At 49.2% G+C, this 17,591-nt stretch overlaps 3 protein-coding genes across 6 annotated transcripts; all 3 read right to left on the reverse strand.

The window, feature by feature from the left end:
* Positions 1–4,551: 4,551 nt before the first annotated feature.
* On the reverse strand, positions 4,552–8,118 carry rwdd3 (RWD domain containing 3). 3 transcript variants are annotated; one of them, XR_010878721.1, is made up of 7 exons: positions 7,963–8,118; positions 7,290–7,579; positions 6,866–7,072; positions 6,589–6,710; positions 5,793–5,982; positions 5,432–5,661; positions 4,552–4,628 (listed from the first exon to the last, which is right to left on the reverse strand). XR_010878721.1 is itself a non-coding variant. In XM_067253346.1 (5 exons), exons 1-5 carry the CDS (start codon positions 8,045–8,047, stop codon positions 5,874–5,876), a joined length of 813 nt encoding a protein of 270 aa, XP_067109447.1. In that variant the 5' UTR covers positions 8,048–8,118; the 3' UTR covers positions 5,695–5,873. The 3 variants fall into 3 exon arrangements, 1 of the variants encoding a protein (XP_067109447.1); XR_010878720.1 differs by lacking the exon at positions 4,552–4,628 and having other exon boundaries at positions 5,212–5,661; XM_067253346.1 differs by lacking the exons at positions 4,552–4,628; positions 5,432–5,661 and having other exon boundaries at positions 5,695–5,982.
* Positions 8,119–8,367: 249 nt separating this feature from the next.
* Positions 8,368–11,135, reverse strand: LOC136959284 (holocytochrome c-type synthase-like). The gene is made up of 7 exons (XM_067253574.1): positions 11,087–11,135; positions 10,644–10,775; positions 10,070–10,260; positions 9,643–9,791; positions 9,385–9,504; positions 9,068–9,154; positions 8,368–8,879 (listed from the first exon to the last, which is right to left on the reverse strand). The coding sequence occupies exons 2-7, from the start codon at positions 10,747–10,749 to the stop codon at positions 8,684–8,686; spliced, it is 849 nt and encodes a 282-aa protein (XP_067109675.1). The 5' UTR covers positions 10,750–10,775; positions 11,087–11,135; the 3' UTR covers positions 8,368–8,683.
* Positions 11,136–11,416: 281 nt separating this feature from the next.
* LOC136959110 (TLC domain-containing protein 4-B-like) lies at positions 11,417–17,360 on the reverse strand. Of its 2 annotated transcripts, none has more exons than XM_067253347.1 (7): positions 17,088–17,360; positions 15,552–15,715; positions 15,259–15,348; positions 14,841–14,899; positions 14,512–14,606; positions 13,227–13,300; positions 11,417–13,132 (listed from the first exon to the last, which is right to left on the reverse strand). In XM_067253347.1, exons 2-7 carry the CDS (start codon positions 15,704–15,706, stop codon positions 12,796–12,798), a joined length of 810 nt encoding a protein of 269 aa, XP_067109448.1. In that variant the 5' UTR covers positions 15,707–15,715; positions 17,088–17,360; the 3' UTR covers positions 11,417–12,795. The 2 variants fall into 2 exon arrangements, with proteins under 2 accessions (XP_067109448.1, XP_067109449.1); XM_067253348.1 differs by lacking the exon at positions 17,088–17,360 and adding an exon at positions 16,578–17,053.
* Between the last annotated feature and the right edge of the window lie 231 nt (positions 17,361–17,591).

Raw genomic sequence — 17,591 nt, forward strand, 5'->3', positions numbered from 1 at the left:
GAGTCTAGCAGACTGCCAGACCAAGGACGCTCTCTTTATTGGAGGGCTACTTGAACCTTTTCAGCCCACCGTTTTATCTGTTCACGAGTGGTGTGCTTCCAAAGAAGTTCTCCTCTCTCTCTCCCACGGTAAATCTTGTAATTTATTGGAATGGAAGGAGGGTAGGCGTAGGCTACGTGTGAAAATGTAGCTACAGCACATTTATCTCATGTTACCTATCTAGCAAGGTTTCGAGTTGTAAATTAAATAAGTTGACAGTTGACTAACTACTGAAGAGGTTAGGTGGGCATATCTCATTAAGAGAGAAAACTAAAAGGGAAAGAGAGTGGGAGAGAATATTTCTTTCTTTTTTTATAGTTTATTGCCACGCTCTCACAGCAGGCCTACAAGCCTGAGTCGTGGGTGACCACATGTAAACAAGTTGATTTGCACTAAGGGGCGCGAGACTGGCAGTTTCCATGGAAACGCTCGGTGAGAATCCAGAGATGAAACACATCACTCGTTAACCTCTGACCTCGCGGAGCGCCGTGGCGGAGAAGTTAACGAGCACGGGAGAGTGGGCTACCCTCCGTACCCAGGAAGCAGGCCAGGCTAGAGTGAGTAGTTCAGCGACGCGACGGGGTCGGGAGGAAAGGCTACTCGGAGCAGCGAGGAATGTGTGTGCACGAGATGTGCTAAAACATTTATAGTTCTCTAGTTGCACCTCCAGTCATCCGTCCGTCAAACTCCTGAAGTTTGCGGACGACACCACCCTTATTGGGCTCATCTCTGGTGGAGACGAGTTTGATTATAGGTGGGAAGCGGCCAACCTGGTGACCTGGTGCAGCCAGAACAACTTAGAGCTCAATGCTCTTAAGACAGTGGAGATGGTTGTGGACTTCAGGAGGAACACAGCCCCACTCACCCCCATCACCCTGTGTGACTCCCCAGTCAACACTGTGGAGTCCTTCCGCTTCCTGGGCACTATCCTCTCCCAGGACCTCAAGTGGGAACTGAACATCAGCTCCCTCATCAAGAAAGCACAACAGAGGATGTACTTCCTTCAGCAGCTGAAGAAGTTCAACCTGCCAAAGACAATGATGGTGCACTTCTACTCAGCCATCATTGAGTCCATCCTCACCTCCTCCATCACCGTCTGGTACGCTGCTGCCACTGCCAAGGACAAGAGCAGACTGCAGCGTATCATCCGTACTGCTGAGAAGGTGATTGGCTGCAATCTGCCTACCCTCGAGGACCTGCACACCTCGAGGACCCTGAGGCGAGCGAGGAAGATTGTGGCCGACTCCTCCCACCCTGGACACTCCCTGTTTCAGTCACTCCCCTCCGGCAGAAGGCTGCGGTCTATCAGGACCAATACCTCACGCCACAAAAACAGTTTCTTCCCTTCCGCTGTTGGCCTCTTCAACAAGGCCAAGGGACCACACTGACTCAAATGACTTATTGCTTAAAACACTCTGCTTTTGCACTGCACCACAACATGGTATCTTGTACATTTGTATTTTTTGTAATATTTGTATTTTTATATTGTAATTTACGGCAACTTATATTTTATTGTATATTTAATTCTATTCTAATCCCACTTAGTACTGCTAGTTTATGTACCCTTAGTATAGTTAGTCCACATATTTAAATTTTAGGTATATGTTTATTGTATGCACCTTCCTGCCAAAGCAAATTCCTTGTCTGTGCAAACTTTCATGGCGAATAAATCCCATTCTGATTCTGATTCCAACACAGGCTACACATCTTTTTTATAATAGGCTAATGCTTGCGCACCTGTTCTTGTTTAATCGTAGGCTACGGGCTCGAGGAGGAGAGCCCACGTGTTTTTTTGTTTGGAGAAGCTGAAGAAGACTTTCCTCTCCTTGTCCTCGTCAGACAAATTCACAGTTAACTCCACGCCAATCACCCACATCTCAACAAAGCTGAATTTCAGCTGTGTATGATACTGTGTTGAAACCGGGTTTTTTTTATGTCTTGATGTTACGGTCACGGACAGAAAACTGGAATTACTTTTTTCTGTCATTTATTAGGCCTAGCCTATAGCTAATGAATAGCACCCCCTCCTCCTCGTCACCAACGGTAAATCAACTTGACAGCGGACAACGGTAAATAGGCAAACATCTCTCCTTTAATTTCCTGCCTGGCCGTACTGGCTTCGTAAAGCTAGTCTGGGAACCATTTGTCTGTAGCCTATCCCGACCCGCAGGAGCAGCATTGGTCGTGCCTGCCCGCGGCTATCGGTGACAGCTACAAAAAGAAAGGGAACAGAGGCTGTTGTAACCGTTAATTGGGCGACGATGAGTCTGCGCTGCGCTTATCTATTCACCGGACTCTTCAGGACGGCTAAAGGCAACTCGGTTGACGGGGGCCGCATGTGACTGCGGCGGCGGTGTGATTGACAGCATGATTGACTGGAGGCTCCGGAGCTCCGGGTTATTGCCTCGAGCCTGCGGTCCGGTTCAGCAAACGGTTGGCAGACAGATCCATAGATAAGAGAGATGAGAAGTGCTGGTGATTCCCTTAGATAAGTTTGTGGAAACTTTACGATGGAAGTGTCAATAGGTTACTCTAATATTACGTAGGCCTACTGTTGAACGTAACTGGTTATTAAACAATGATCCATGGAGCTTATTGTAGCCTACGTCATTTTATATTCTATAGCCTATAAGATTGTAATTAGAACGTTCTGACTGACTATCGCCGGAAGTTGAGTTGGACGGTTAACTTTGGGGGGAAAAAAACCCTTTCCTTCATTTCAGGTCCACGCGCCTGGATAGCTCCTGCACACGGTATGAACTCAGATTGAGGGCTGCCTGACCTGCACACGTGGAAGCTGTAGTTACTGTAAGCGGTAGGCCCATCTGATACACACACACACACACACACAGTGCCTCCGAGTCAATCTAGAGGAAGCAATCACTTCCAGTGAATGTAAAAGGTCACAGTGATGAGGGAATTAATCCAGGGATAGAGAGTGAAATCAACACACACATGTGCACATAAATTACACACAACTTCTCAAACACACAAGTGTCCCCAGTCAAAAGCGCTGTGATTCGAATCCTGTATCTTTGTTGGGGCTTCTATGAAGGATCGTGTTGGTAAACAATTAAGTATGACTTCCTGCTAGAGCTGTCCAATAGGATGCATTGAAAATACTCCCAGAGAGGGAGAGACCCACTTAACCCCGGCCACAGAGGATGGAAGGATTGGTTCCACCTGGGGAGTGGGCAGGGGGGACACAGATAGACGTAACACAGCCTGATCCTACCAACCAGGCTGACCTTTACACCAGCCTCTGCAATTAAGGGATTAGCCACCAGCAGACAGATTAACTGGATTAAAGAGAGAAGCAGGTGGAGGAGAGGGGAAAGAGGAGGTGGGGTGGGAGGGTCAAAGTAGGGGGAGTGGAGGATGAGGAGGGGAGGAAGAGGAGGGGTGGGGGGGAGGGGGGAAGGAGAGGTGAGGGGGAATTACTGTATATAAAGGTGAGGGAAAGAGAGGAGAGAGAGATGAGGTGGAGAAAGAGAGGAGGTGAGGTGGAGAAAGAGAGGAGGTGAAGTGGAGAAAGAGAGGAGATGAGGTGGAGAAAGAGAGGAGGTGAGGTGGAGAAAGAGAGGAGGTGAGGTGGAGAAAGAGAGGAGATGAGGTGGAGAAAGAGAGGAGGTGAGGTGGAGAAAGAGAGGAGATGAGGTGGAGAAAGAGAGGAGGTGAGGTGGAGAAAGAGAGGAGATGAGGTGGAGAAAGAGAGGAGATGAGGTGGAGAAAGAGAGGAGGTGAGGTGGAGAAAGAGAGGAGGTGAGGTAGAGAAAGAGAGGAGATGAGGTGGAGAAAGAGAGGAGGTGAGGTGGAAAAAGAGAGGAGATGAGGTGGAGAAAGAGAGGAGGTGAGGTGGAGAAAGAGAGGGACGACGACAAAGACATGGACCGAAGGATGAGAAGAAATACAGAAAGATAGACATGGAGGAAGAACAAAGAGAGATGACAGGAAGAAAAACCGAGAGGGACAGAGAAAGTAGGGTGGTGTCTGAATAGAGAGGGAAGAGAGATGAGGAGAGGGATGGAGAGAGCAGACAGGGATCAAATCAATGCAGTCTCTTGGTGTTAGTCTTATCCTGCCATCTACCCCCCCCCCCCCCCCCCCTCTCCCCCTCGATCGATCCCCTCTCGGAGCGACAGGCTGACCCTGGCCTTGGAAACCTGGAGGGTACTATCTCCTCAACACGACTGTAGACACACACCGTACTACACCTGCACCATATTCACACACACACACGTATACATGTGAGTGTGTGTGTGAAGAGGGGGCGTGCCTGCTGGAGGTAAGACAGCTTCATTAAGCTGCCAGTTTGAATCAGAAGTAACGATGTTTAGCTGCCAGCTTCAGAAGCTCTCGGTTCTGATCAAACATCTCCAGGCTCTGCCTGGTCTGGTGACCCTAAGACACACACACACACTCCTCCAGCTGCTCCAGGAGGGTCCTCTTGCTGAGGTTGTGCACCAACAGGCTTGATCTCAGGAGCAAATATCCCAAACAGCAGCTGTGTCTGAAGTAGAACGAGGGGCTTGAACCGCTGGCATTTGTTTTCTCAATCCCTTCATCGATCGTTCATGGAGAGATCTGTCCTTAAGTCACATCAGACAGGAGGGAGGTGGGAGAAGGAGGAGGAGGGGGGGAGGATGAAGAAGGAGGAGAAGGAGGATGAAGAGGAGGGAGGAGGAGGAGTGGGTTTAGCTCTAGTGATATCTTGAGGAGCTCACGGTGTGTTGGCACCAGAACTGAACTTTCCTCACAGGAGCCTCATGGAGGAAAAAGCTTTAGAATAGTGACACACGCCATCAGGAAACTCTGAGACACCCACGTACGTACGCACACACACTCACTTCTTCCAGACCTGCAGCTCTGACTGGTTGTAACATTATTTACTCTTATCCCTCTGGACACACACACACACACCCATCCAGACACCGACCCACCCAGTCACACACACCCACTCAGACACACACACACACACCCAGACACACACACCCACCCAGTCACACACACCCACCCAGACACACACACCCACTCAGACACACACCCAGACACACACACCCACCCAGTCACACACACCCACTCAGACACACACACACACCCAGACACACACAAACACCCACCCAGTCACACACACCCACCCAGACACACACACCCAGACACACACCCAGACACACACACCCACCCAGACACACCTCCCGGTCTGTTGTCTGGGTCCCAGAGAGAAAGGGTGAGGTGAATGACTGCCATTTCCGCAGTGTAATTAAGAGAATGTGTGTGTGCATGCGTGTGGTGTGTGTGTGGTGTGGTGTGTGTGTGTGCCCTGGGGGAAAGGCCAGGTGTATTTATGTCCAGGACAGGAGATGGTAAAGGTGTTGCCATGGTTTCATTATACCTGCTTCGTCAAACAATCTGACCGCAGTACAGAGGTGGAGTGTGTTTGATTTGAACTCCAGCGTGTCCCCGGTGTACACAGGTCCAGTTCAGCAGAGGAGCAGACCACTGAACCCGCTCTTATGAACGGCAGGTCATGGAGGACTAAACAAACGTGTCAACACCTATTCTCTGTTCCTCGTCCCTGATAACCAAGATGGAGGCTGTGAGACCGTGTTGGCTCAGTGCCATCTAGTGGACAATGAAGAGATGAAATATAAAATGTAAGATTTACATAAACATTTTTATCCAAAGTGACGCAAAAAAAGTTGCTGATTCGGCACGTCTAAGCCAGTGTCCACTGATCAGTCCTACTTCCTTACATCTACTCCATCCACTGTTCCTGTGTTCTCACACAGGAAGTGGACAGCTTCTTTCCATGACAGGAAATGATGGGATGGCTTCTACAAGGTTGGAACAAACTCCTGGAACAGTTCCAGTTGTCCAACATCCTCAAACGCACGCCTCATCTGATCCAGGGATGAAAACTCTACGACTTCAAAAGACGACATCCTGTTAGAAAAAGATGGAGGGATGAAATCCAATCAAATCAACTATCTGTTAAGACCCTTTTACAAGCAGTGTCATAGAGGGCTTCACAGAGGACCACTGATCAGCAAGTCTAACCAACCATGCCTCTCAAAGGAGTGAGATGGAGCATCCGAGAGATGTTTGTGTGGAGGGAGGGAGAGAGAGGTAGGGAGAGAGAGAGGGAGGAAGAGAGAGAGAGGAAGAGGGAGAGAGACAGAGGGAGAGAGGTAGGGAGAGAGAGAGAGAGAGAGAGAGGGGAAGGGAGAGAGAGAGGAAGGAAGGGAGAGGGAGGGAGAGAGAGAGGAAGGGAGAGAGAGGGAGGGAGAGAGAGAGGAAGGGAGGGAGAGAGAGGAAGGGAGAGGGAGGGATAGAGAGAGGAAGAGGGAGGGAGAGACATAGAGAGGAAGGGAGAGAGAGGGAGAAAGAGAGGAAGGAGAGAGAGAGAGAGAGAGAGAGAGAGAGAGAGAGAGAGAGAGAGAGAGAGAGAGAGGGAGGAAGGGAGGGAGATAGATTAATAATCTGCCTATGCTTCCTAAACATCGTGTTTAAACCTGTTATGTATTAGAACAGAGTAGTGTAGTTCTTAACTGTTTGGGTTGTTTAGAGGAGGAGGAAGGTTGTTCATAGAGGATCTTCATCATCTTCTCTTTACACCTCTTCCCAGAAGAGTCCACATCCACCTTCACAGTCCTCTGGAGATGGATGTACTCCTACACACACACACACACACACGTTTCAGAAAGGGGTAAGAAGCAGACAACCATTAGCACTACCCACACACACACTCGTGCCTTAACCATACACACTCTTGTGTACACACAGACACACTCACGTGAACACACACTCACATGAGCACACACCTCACCTTGATGTTGGCGTGTGGCCCCTGCAGCAGCACCAGGATGAGGGGCCCCAGGAAGAGCCTTCCAACCAGCTGCAGCTCAGAGCTCCACCTCCGGATCATCTTCACGTACCTCACCCTGCTCCTCATGTGGTCCACCAGGAGCAGGGCTGTCCAGCCAGCACACTCCTCTCTCCTCCTCTCCTCCTCCTCTCTCGTCTTCATCTCCTCCTTATAATAGTGACATTATGTTATAATTTAGCATCATGTGGTTGATGTAGCAAGGTTGTTTAGATACCCTCCCCCTCTCCGTCTCTCCTCTCTTCCTCCTTCCTCTCTCTCCTACACAGATAGTGTGTGTGTGTGCGTGTGTGTGTATGTGAAAGAGAGGCAGGGAGAGTGTGTGTGTATGACAGACAGTGTGTGTGTGTGTGTCCACCTCTCCCACCTGCTGTTCCCCAGACCAGCCTGGGTCCAGACTCAGCTCTGACAGAGTGTCCTGCACCCACCGCACCAGCTCGAGCACCATGGGTTCTGGCGCCAAAACCCCAGCGCGTTGCAACGCCCGCTCTCCCAGCAGCCGGCATTGCTTCCGGGTCAGCTGCTCTGACGACACCGATACCTCTGGAAGGCGCGCGGGGTACCCAGGCGGGAGGTGGAACAGTAGGCGCAGGTAAACACTCTCCCCGGTAGATTTAACAGCCGAGAACTGGATACGGAAGACCGTTCCCTTTTCGTCTGTAAAGTCAAGAAGCGTTGAGGATGAAAATTACACTACAGCTTTGATATTAGATATGAGGGTCAAATGTTGAACATTTCCATCCTAAACTTTAGGAAATGTTCAACATTTTTCACCGTTGTGATTACATTGAGAGCAGAACGTTTGTCCCCCCCTAAAGCTTAAATGAATACAGTATAGAACGGTGTTTGGACGTGGTCACACAATAAACATTAGCGCCTCTTCCTTTTTTAATTTGATATGGGAAAAGGGCCGCTAGCCAGATTTCGTAATAGGGAATCTGTCTTGAGGCCTTTTTTTAACACTTTATATTTACACCGGTAGAAATGTGTGGCTACCCAACGTTAGTTTGGGTAAAAACTCAACAGAACCTTTACGCTACCTGAATCTTCCAGCACCTCGAACTCGTCCTTGTCGCAGTATATTGCGGACAGCGCAGCTATTTCATCCAGAACCGCTTCAGACATCGCTAACTGCAGACATCCGACAACCAGCCGGGTAACCTAATGGATGTCCAAGACTCCCAATGCCTGTCATCTTCTCACTGGAACTTTTTCCCTGTTTAGGTGCGCAGTGTTTACATGGCCGTGGTGCTCTGTGCAAAGGACCTTAGTTCCGCTACGTGCACAGTTTGCAGACCACTTATAAATGTAGTGCGGTTGCCGGTTACTTCGTTTTCTCGGCCTAGGCTACTACGTTTTGTGCAGTATAACAATTGGAAATATTGTTTCTTCACAGTCATAGAAAACGGACTCAACCAAGTAAATAAATATTGTATTGGCATAAGAAATATCAGTTCACACACACACACACAAACACACACAGAACTTGGGAATGATAAACTATAACCTGCATTCTAAGAGCACAATAACCGTAAATGTGGATGACAATCAAACTGCCGGATACCCTTCTCAGCACAGAGCAAAAAGTTCTGTTGAGGCGACCGTAGCATTCAACCTTAACACAACACGACCAAACATAACACCAAATACAATCAAGACACTTATTTTACAAGCCAACAGCACACAGTGCCGTTTAATATCTGGATGAACTAGCAGTAGCTCAGCAGAAGTATGCGATGAATGGGTGCCCAGGTTGTGGTCTCAGTGTGTCCACCTCCACCACGCAACCCTCATGCGGTCCCAGACGGCACCAAGCGAGTCGAAGGCGGGTCGGACGTCCAGGACCGTGTCGTTCTGACGGTTCACCTCCGTACCGTCGTAGTAGTCGATGACGTAGCGGACCTCATGACCGCAGCGGTCTACGATCCAGTCGTGCCGGTCAAACGGAAGACCGTACCTGGGGGACAGAGGCAAGTGAGTCGGCAAGAAACAAACTTTACAAAAGTACTTTTCAATACTTTTTATGAAGTGAGTTGTGGTTTGTGAAAAGCTTCAAAAGAAAGGATTTTTCAAATGACCACCAAAACCTAAACCATCACTTCCATAGGCAGGATATTAGCTACATCCTCTCCCTCCCCCACTTACCCTATCCAACTCCGGAAGATAGCTCTGGGGGTGAACTCCTTTGCTTTACCCCCAAAGCGGATCAGGGTGGGGCCGCAGGGACAGTCTCTGGAAGAGGCAACAACAGAACGGTGGATCAGAACACGTGGAACCCTCAGTCGGAACTCACAGACGGAACACTCCATTGGAACACTCCATCGGAACACTCACTAGTACGAGCGCTCCCTTCAAACTTCCACACCAGCTTACACTGGGCTGGACAAGACACTCATGATGCAGAGGCCTAGGCAGGGGACTGAGGTAGGACACGTTGAAGGTCGGGGGTCAGGGGTACTGACCTCTTGTGGAGGGCCTCCCATTTGAGGATCTCCTGCCAGGCCTGTTCGTTGTTCCTGTTGTGGATCTTGATGATGTTGGACATGTCTTTCTGCCCCAGGTCATCCTCTTTCCAGCGCCACCTGGTGGATCGGGGGGAAACTGTACATTATAATAATGTTCCACAGGTTCTTTATAATGATGTGTATCCTGTATCTGGTTTGGGATTGGTCAACCCCAAACCCTTCTTTCCATTCCTGGCAAGTGATTGGCTGACGTACCCCTTTCGGAGCATGGCGTTCCAGAACATCTGCTCGGAGGGGTAGACCCAGTTCTGCTCTGACCCCGCCCTCGGAATCTGAGACTCCTCCCTATTCACTGACAGGGAGAAGGGCTGGCCAGGAGCAGGCTGCTGATTGGGTGGAGGCATCTGGGGAAGCAGGAGATGCTGGTCAATATTATATTGCTCATTTAGTCATGCGAAAATTACTATGTTAGCATTGTTGAGTGACACTTTTATCCAAAGTGACGTACAGGAAAGGTATAAACCTGATAATATCAATGTTTTTAATGATCACAGATGACATCTTGGGATCTAACTCTGCGCATTTGGTGTGACTAATGTCCTGTGAGGTGATTGGTGGTATAAATAGTGTCCTGTGAGGTGATTGGCGGTATAACTAGTGTCCTGTAAGGTGATTGGTTTACCATGTTGGAAGGATCAATGTCCGACACTTTAAACTTGTCTCTGTTGGCTGCCTTCATGGGGCACTCCACAAACTCATACGCCCTCTCCTGGTGGGCTGGGGGGGCCGAGGGGGGGGCAGGGGCCAAGGGGGCGGCGGGGGTCTCGGCCGGCACAGAGGGTTGGTGCATGGGACACCCTGATGGAGGGGCACCTGGGACAGGAGGAGGATGGAAGTCAACATGTCAACGCTGGAATAGAATCTAGAACAACAGCTGGGGTTCTAGAACATTAGTCAAGTTCTAGAACGGCAGGGTTCTATTGAGAACAACAGCTTATGTTCTAGAAGACAATACATGCCAACAGTAGTGTTCTCTTGAACAACAGTAAGGTTCTGGAACAACAGAAATGTTCTAGTAGTCAGTTGATTTCTCAGGTCACTGGTCTCACACAGAGCTATGATTCCGGTTTATCCGAAGGTTTCTATGAATCAGAGCTGGGAGGAGGAAAGGAGAGCGATAGGTTTAAAGGTAAGAAAAAGACGAGAGGTAAGGAGGAGGGGGAGCGGAGGAGGAGAAGGCGAGGAAGCAGTCTTACTGGGTTTGGGATTCTGGTGCATGGGGCATCCTTGCGGCGGTGCTGCTCCGGGTGGAGACATCGCGACATCCTCCGCCTTCACCGTGGGACCGGACAATGTAGCCATAACGCCGCCCTAACTACGATCCACACCTAACTCAAATCAAACGATACACAAGTACGGATTCATTCGATGCTTGTAAAAATTGGACATTTAATGTATCTTGGTTGAAATAATGATAAGCATCCAATGAAGTCAGGATTATGATGTTAACTTTCCTCAACCGGTCTCGGAGTACAGACCAAGGGCAATACAGAGCTAGCGAGCAGGCTAGCTAAAAAGCAATTGTATAATGCTCTCTAGATATGCAATACACGTCCACTCGTCAACTGTCCGTTAAGGTTGAAAGCTTCATAAGAATATGTTTACAGCGAAGGGCAAGCTCTATATAAAAACCACTCACCTCTCTATGCGCTCCCAGAAGGACTAACGTCTTGGAAGTTAGGAAACACGCTACCCACAGTGCTTTGCGGAAACGCGTCTAGTAACGTCGAAGTGCTCCTCTGACGACATCCCCACCATTTCACACGAGACCAAAACACTGTCCAATATGGCAGTTTTAATTTTTTAAATACGGAAGCTAAAAATTATGAATTCTTCCCCCTCTTGTATATGTTTTTTTTATTGTGAATTTGATTGCTATATATCTTCACTAAAGACTACAAAAAATACAATATATTAATCCCCAGTTATAGTGTAATAGCAATGGTACACTGTCGCTGAGACAGCCGCTGATATTTCTTTCAAACAAAACACATGTAAACACAGACAAATAAATAGCCACATGTTTATTTAAAACGGCTCTGCTTTAATAAACATTAAAGCATCACTTTATTTATAGACAGCATAATTTCTAAAAACATATTTAACAAAAACAGTAATTTCTTTCATTAAAGCCGGATTTTCACAGAGGTTCCTCGCTGCACTTCCTTATTTCCCTGTAGATGCTGCTGTAGTCAAGCAGCATCAGAATCACTGTGGCTGTGAGTTATTATGTGTTGAGGTGTGTGTGATGTGTGTGTGTGTATTGAGGTGTGTGTGTGTGGGGGGGGGGTCATGATGGGGTGGTATCCCTGTAGATGCTGCAGTAAAAGTCAAGCAGAATCACCTCAAAGTCACTACGTGAATTATTATGTGTGTTAAGGTGTGTGTATATATTGAGGTGTGTGTATGTGGGGGGGGGGGGGGGGGGGGTTCTGGTGTGGAAAGCTGAGTTACAATCAGGATGAGGTGTCTGTCTGGTGAGGAGTGGTGAGAGGGTTAGGGTCAGGGCCTGGTGAGGAGTGGTGAGAGGGTTAGGGTCAGGGCCTGGTGAGGAGTGGTGAGGTGGGAGGGTGGGGGTCAGGGCCTGGGTGTGATGAGGAGTGGTGAGGTGGGAGGGTTAGGGTCAGGGCCTGGGTGTGGTGAGGAGTGGTGAGGTGGGAGGGTGGGGGTCGGGGCCTGGGTGTGGTGAAGAGTGGTGAGGTGGGAGGGTGGGGGTCGGGGCCTGGGTGTGGTGAGGTTGGAGGGTTAGGGTCAGGGCCTGGGTGTGGTGAGGAGTGGTGAGGTGGGAGTGTGGGGGTCGGGGCCTGGGTCTGGTGAGGTTGGAGGGTTAGGGTCAGGGCCTGGGTGTGGTGAGGAGTGGTGAGGTGGGAGGGTTAGGGTCAGGGCCTGGGTGTGGTGAGGAGTGGTGAGGTGGGAGGGTGGGGGTCGGGGCCTGGGTGTGGTGAGGAGTGGTGAGGTGGGAGGGTGGGGGTCGGGGCCTGGGTGTGGTGAAGAGTGGTGCGTTACTAAGCGTTGAGGTGGGTGGCTGGTTGTGTTAAGAGCACTTCCATTGTCGCAGGGAAAACTACATCAGTCCATGATGTATGTGCTACAGAAGGTCACTTCAGGGAATACAGACTTGAGCAACACATACCTATACACATATATATATATACACACACACACACACACTCTCGCACACACACACCTATCCGCATACACACACACACATCCACGAACACACAAGTGAACGAACACACACAGACGACAAGGAGTCCAGCAGAAGGTCCAAATGAGCAAGGAGCCGAGCTCTCCTCACTCTTCTGTTGTCTGTTCATCCCTCCGTCCCTCCTCCTCTCCTCCCTAGGCTTAGTCGCTCCTCCCCTCCCTCACCGCCACCCTTCCTTTCGGCAGTTTCTCCGGCGACTGTTTACTGATGGACTTTAGGACCCTGAGGCACCCGCGTGCCATCTTGTGCATCCACAGCAGGTTCATGACGTCCAGGCAGAGGGAGGGGCCTATCCAGGCGGCCCGCCCCCCCGGGGTCACACGGTAGTAGGCCTCTGAGCCAATCACAGCCCACATGCGGCTGTAGTAGAAGGGCATGACAGCCACGCGGACCAGGAAGAAGGTTAGGGTCATAGCCAGGCCATTGATCATGTTGGGTGTGGAGGACTTGGCGTAGCCCAGCACCTCAAAGAACCAGCTGAGGGCAGAGAGAGAGGGGGGTGGGGGCTGTTCACACAGGGGGGCGTTGTATGCGTGATTGTGTGTGTGCCTGTGTCCCAGTGACCACCTACCGCTGGTTGACGCACGGTGTGGAGAACTCAGCCAGCAGGCGGAAGTTAGCAAAGTACGGCAGCATGCCCTCCCCCTAGTGGACAAACACAGCACCACACAGGAAGTCACTCCACCAGAACAGGAAGTAGAATTTGCGCTGTTTCACTGTCTGTTGGTAGACCTGAGGACAACGCTTTACAAACACCTGTGATAACAACACCTGTGATGACAACACCTGCGGTAACAACACCTGTGATGACAACACCTGCGATAACAACAGTGTACGAACTGTTATTACACTTCATTAGGGTTTAGCGGTACCAGTTTTTCCATGTGAAACTTGGTTTAACATTCAGAGGGACAAACTAGAGGCTGTGATCTCACGGACGGGGTGGGGTTCATCGAGCACAGAAGGTGAAAGGATGTGTGTTGGTGCATGCTAATATTGTAGAATGTGTTCCAATGCACTTGAAAATTCTAGAATGTGCGAGCAGTCATGTGAGGTGATACGTTCTAGAATGTGCATGTGAGTGACTGCAGGTTTATGTTAGAACGTGTGTGTGTGTGCGTGGAGGTCACATACACGTGTGTAGGATGTGTGTGTCGCTACAGGACTATGTCCAGGAGACAGAACACTGGTTCCTCTAGATACTGGTAAGTCCATACTGTAACTAGGCAACATACAGGATGTGCTTTATGTTACGCAGAAGAATCGGCAGACCTGATTGGAGGAGAGCTGGAGAGCTCGGCCAATGAAAACACTGGGTGGACTGTGTACGTATTAGTACCCAGAGCAGCATGTTCCAGAACATTCTATCCCCTTGTTCAGCCTTCATCGTCCACAGGTGGAGGTGTGGAGCCCAGCTAGGAGGACCAGCTAGGACGATCACCTGTACAGAACGCTGCTCTGTTCTCACTTCCATTTAGCCTTTCTAGTTCACAGTTCAAGCTATTTACACTAAATATGTTGTTTGCTTGTCAGGAAACCCACCTGTTTAGTTAGTAAGTGCTAATTTTGTAGCTCACTGCAGATTAAGGTAGGAATGGGACAAGGCCAAGGATATAGGATCTATGGGTGGGAATGGGACAAGGCCTATAGTGAAGGATCTAGGGTGTAGGTCCCAGGTGTTGGAACGGGACAAGGCCTATAGTGAAGGTTCTAGGGTGTAGGTCCCAGGTGTTGGAACGGGACAAGGCCTATAGTGAAGGATCTAGGGTGCAGGTCCCAGGTGTTGGAACGGGACAAGGCCTAGGTCTCCCTCCTCCAGGTCTGCAGGTCCCACCGCTCCACAGTAGGGAACTCACCAGTACATAGTAGCAAGCAAACAGCGCCGCCAAGTGGTGAACTATGAAATAGGCGTCTCCTATGGCCCTCCAATAGAAACAGAGCAGCAGCATATCTGTAACACAGAACACACACTCAGCAAGGCTGACTACACACACAAACACACACACAGTGGTGGACACTGGATAAAAGCATCTGCTAAATGTAAATGACTAGATGGACACAGAATACACACTCAGCAAGGCTGACTACACACACACACACACCGAACTGGCAGGCAGGAAGTCTGACAGATAGACAGACATACAGACAGTCAGACAGACAGACTGAGGCACACACACACACACACCTGATGCCAGGTAGCCTGTTGTTATGGCGACGTTGATCCTGACCAGCGTTGGGTCTCCCCTGTGAGACAGGTCACAACAAACAGCTGGTTGCTATAGTAACATGCTGTTATAGTAACACATTCCTAACAACACCACCTTCAAAACAAAAACACTATGTTCTATGTGGCGGGTGTTGCCTCTAAGAACATGGAAATACAAATGACCACCAGACCTTAAGTCAACCGATGTACATATAAGTTGAAATAAGCACAGTAGACCAACTTCGTAAGAGTGCTACAACACGTGGTATAGATGTGTATTGGAATAAACCTTGTTTGCACATCAGTAGAGTTAGTGCATAACAGGTCGTAGTGTATAACAGGTCGTAGTGTAAACAGATGTTATAACAGGTCGTAGTGTCCAGGTCTGGGGCCTCACCAGACTGGGTCTGCGTTGACAGCGTCATCAAACTGCAGGATGTAGAGGCAGAAGAGGCCCACTATCAGAGCATGAAGCGTGGACACCGTCCTGCAGGAGACACACACACACTGTGAAGTAGGCTTTCAGACGACATGACAGCAAAGAGTCATTTGAGTCAGTGGGTATAATTTCAGGTCTGATCTAAAGCAGTACTTCCTGGTCTAACAGGTGTGGAGGAAAATTACGAGAGGTGGGGTGAGAAAAGGTGAGTCTAGGTAGGAGGGTTGAGGAGAGGTGTGTGTGTGTGTTACCTGGAGTTCCACTCCACTGAGTTAGTGGACCTGAGACTGACATAGCGAGGGCACAGTCTGGCTGACAACCACGGGCTGGCGCTGTGGAACAGCCATTGGAAACACAGCAAACTGACCAATGAGATGGCCAGCACCTGCAGACTGAAGGGCTCCATGGCCAATCACTGTGAGGAGAGAGGCAGTGGGAGGCGGGAGGGTGAGGGGAGAGACAGAGACAGAAAGAAAGAGAGGGAAGTAGATAAAGTGCAAGAAAGAAACACAGAAAGAGAAAATGAGGACATACACAAGAGAGGGAGTCAGGTGGCTGAGCGGTTAGGTAGTCGGACTCGTAATCTGAAGATTACCGGTTCGATTCCCGGCTGTGCCAAATGATGTTGTGTCCTTGGGCAAGGAATTTCACCCTACTTGCCTCGGGGGGAATGTCCCTGTACTTACTGTAAGTCGCTCTGGATAAGAGCGTCTGATAAATGACTAAATGTAAGAGAGAAAAAAATGTTCCTACCTTTTGCAACATGATGAAGTATTTGCATAATAAGTCATATCTGATGGTTCTGTAAAAGTGACTCAGGGCTCCTTCACTGCTAAGCAAACACACTTTCCCTCCATACTGTGAGCAGGTGTGTGTGTATGTCAGTGTGTGTGTTTCTTTCATTGGACATTTCATTTTGCCTCCAAGAAATAAAGTATGAGTCTATCGTGCTAAGAATATAACTCTCAGAGCTGTGCAGTAGGCTGTGTGTGTGTGTGTGTGTGTGTGTGTGTGTGTGTGTGTGTGTGTGCATGTGGACCCCCAGTGACATTTGTAGAGAGCGAACACCCCTGCCTCTGTTAACCTGTTACAACCCAAGTCACACTCTCTCTCTCTCTCTCTCTCTCTCTCACACACTCTCTCTCTCACACACACACACACACACAAACACAAACACATAAAAAATCTAAGGCTGGTATCAACATGTCGACCATTCTGAGCAACACAACTTCACAATGCAGACGAACTGTATCAAATTCAAAGAAGCGGGTACTTACATTCAAATTTGCTATCCCTTCAATGCTTATGCAAAACCAACTCTCATATTGCGATTTAGTGGCAACTGGCAGTCTCTAACGAGGACTCACAACCAACGCGCAATCAGTACCCAGCCCGCGGCCCGGTTAACCTTGCAGACATCCCCGGTTATTACGGAAGCGGGACTAATGTGACAACAACGTTTCAAGGCAAGTCGGCAACGGCAGCATGGGATAAATATACACCAGCCGTTTCGAAACATTTGGCTGGCTGTGATTTACAGAGGAACGGCCGCACACATATGCAATGGCTACCAACTGACACCGTTCGTATTGCATAAAGTCTTCCGTTCGTTAGTTACCGCGATGTTACGGTCGTGTTGTTACGGTAGCAAAGAATGGAGGCTAGCTAGCTAACGTCCTCTACCCCATCTACTCTGAAAGCTCGCTACAATCTCTGTCTAAATATAGACATCTGAAAATAACACCGCGTTTCCAAACGAGACGGCGATGACGCTAATGTCATCTTACCTTGTTTTTCACAGACCCCAGGAGGCGACCATTCTCATCGAACTTTAAACCTTACGAAGTCAGGTCCATATTTGCTACAAAAAAAAAAAAAGATTTATTTTCGAAAAATGAAAGAGAGGCGGATGCAGAGGTTGCCTTCTGTTTCCTGGAAATGGTCTCCTCAGCCTTGCTAAGGCAACGAATTCATAATTGATTTTATCCTGATGGGGGAGGTACTCCGAGCATTTCATCAGCTGTCGATCCACACACACTCTCTCTCTGTCTAAATGTGTGTGAACCGGTTCCGCCCGAGAACGAGCTTGGAGTGTGTTTGAAATAGAGAGAGAGAGAGAGAGAGAGAGAGAGAGAGAGAGAGAGAGAGAGAGAGAGAGAGAGAGAGAGAGAGAGAGAGAGAGAGAGAGAGAGAGAAGAAAGGCATGTAGCTAAACTAGCTAAACCGAAAGAGGGGCGTAAGTAGCTAGTATGACGACCATAACTGTATACATCGATACTGTGACCTATAGT

This window comes from Osmerus mordax, chromosome 16 (assembly GCF_038355195.1).
Source record: "Osmerus mordax isolate fOsmMor3 chromosome 16, fOsmMor3.pri, whole genome shotgun sequence".
Classification (NCBI taxonomy): Eukaryota; Metazoa; Chordata; class Actinopteri; order Osmeriformes; family Osmeridae; genus Osmerus; species Osmerus mordax.

What these genes read in the sequence shown, in the direction of transcription:
- rwdd3 (XM_067253346.1), bottom strand. Translation starts at nt 8,047, where the DNA reads ATGTCTGAAGCGGTTCTGGATGAAATAGCTGCGCTGTCCGCAATATAC. An exon ending in GCTGGTCTGGGGAACAGCAG is followed by an intron (nt 7,073 to 7,289) that starts GTGGGAGAGGTG and finishes CACTATTATAAG; the next exon opens with GAGGAGATGAAGACGAGAGA. An exon ending in GGCCACACGCCAACATCAAG is followed by an intron (nt 6,711 to 6,865) that starts GTGAGGTGTGTG and finishes GTGTGTGTGTAG; the next exon opens with GAGTACATCCATCTCCAGAG.
- LOC136959110 (XM_067253347.1), bottom strand. Translation starts at nt 15,706, where the DNA reads ATGGAGCCCTTCAGTCTGCAGGTGCTGGCCATCTCATTGGTCAGTTTG. An exon ending in TTGCTTGCTACTATGTACTG is followed by an intron (nt 13,301 to 14,511) that starts GTGAGTTCCCTA and finishes TTTGTCCACTAG; the next exon opens with GGGGAGGGCATGCTGCCGTA. An exon ending in ACACCGTGCGTCAACCAGCG is followed by an intron (nt 13,133 to 13,226) that starts GTAGGTGGTCAC and finishes CTCTGCCCTCAG; the next exon opens with CTGGTTCTTTGAGGTGCTGG.
- LOC136959284 (XM_067253574.1), bottom strand. Translation starts at nt 10,749, where the DNA reads ATGGCTACATTGTCCGGTCCCACGGTGAAGGCGGAGGATGTCGCGATG. An exon ending in AACGCCATGCTCCGAAAGGG is followed by an intron (nt 9,505 to 9,642) that starts GTACGTCAGCCA and finishes CCGATCCACCAG; the next exon opens with GTGGCGCTGGAAAGAGGATG. An exon ending in ATCTTCCGGAGTTGGATAGG is followed by an intron (nt 8,880 to 9,067) that starts GTAAGTGGGGGA and finishes TCTGTCCCCCAG; the next exon opens with GTACGGTCTTCCGTTTGACC.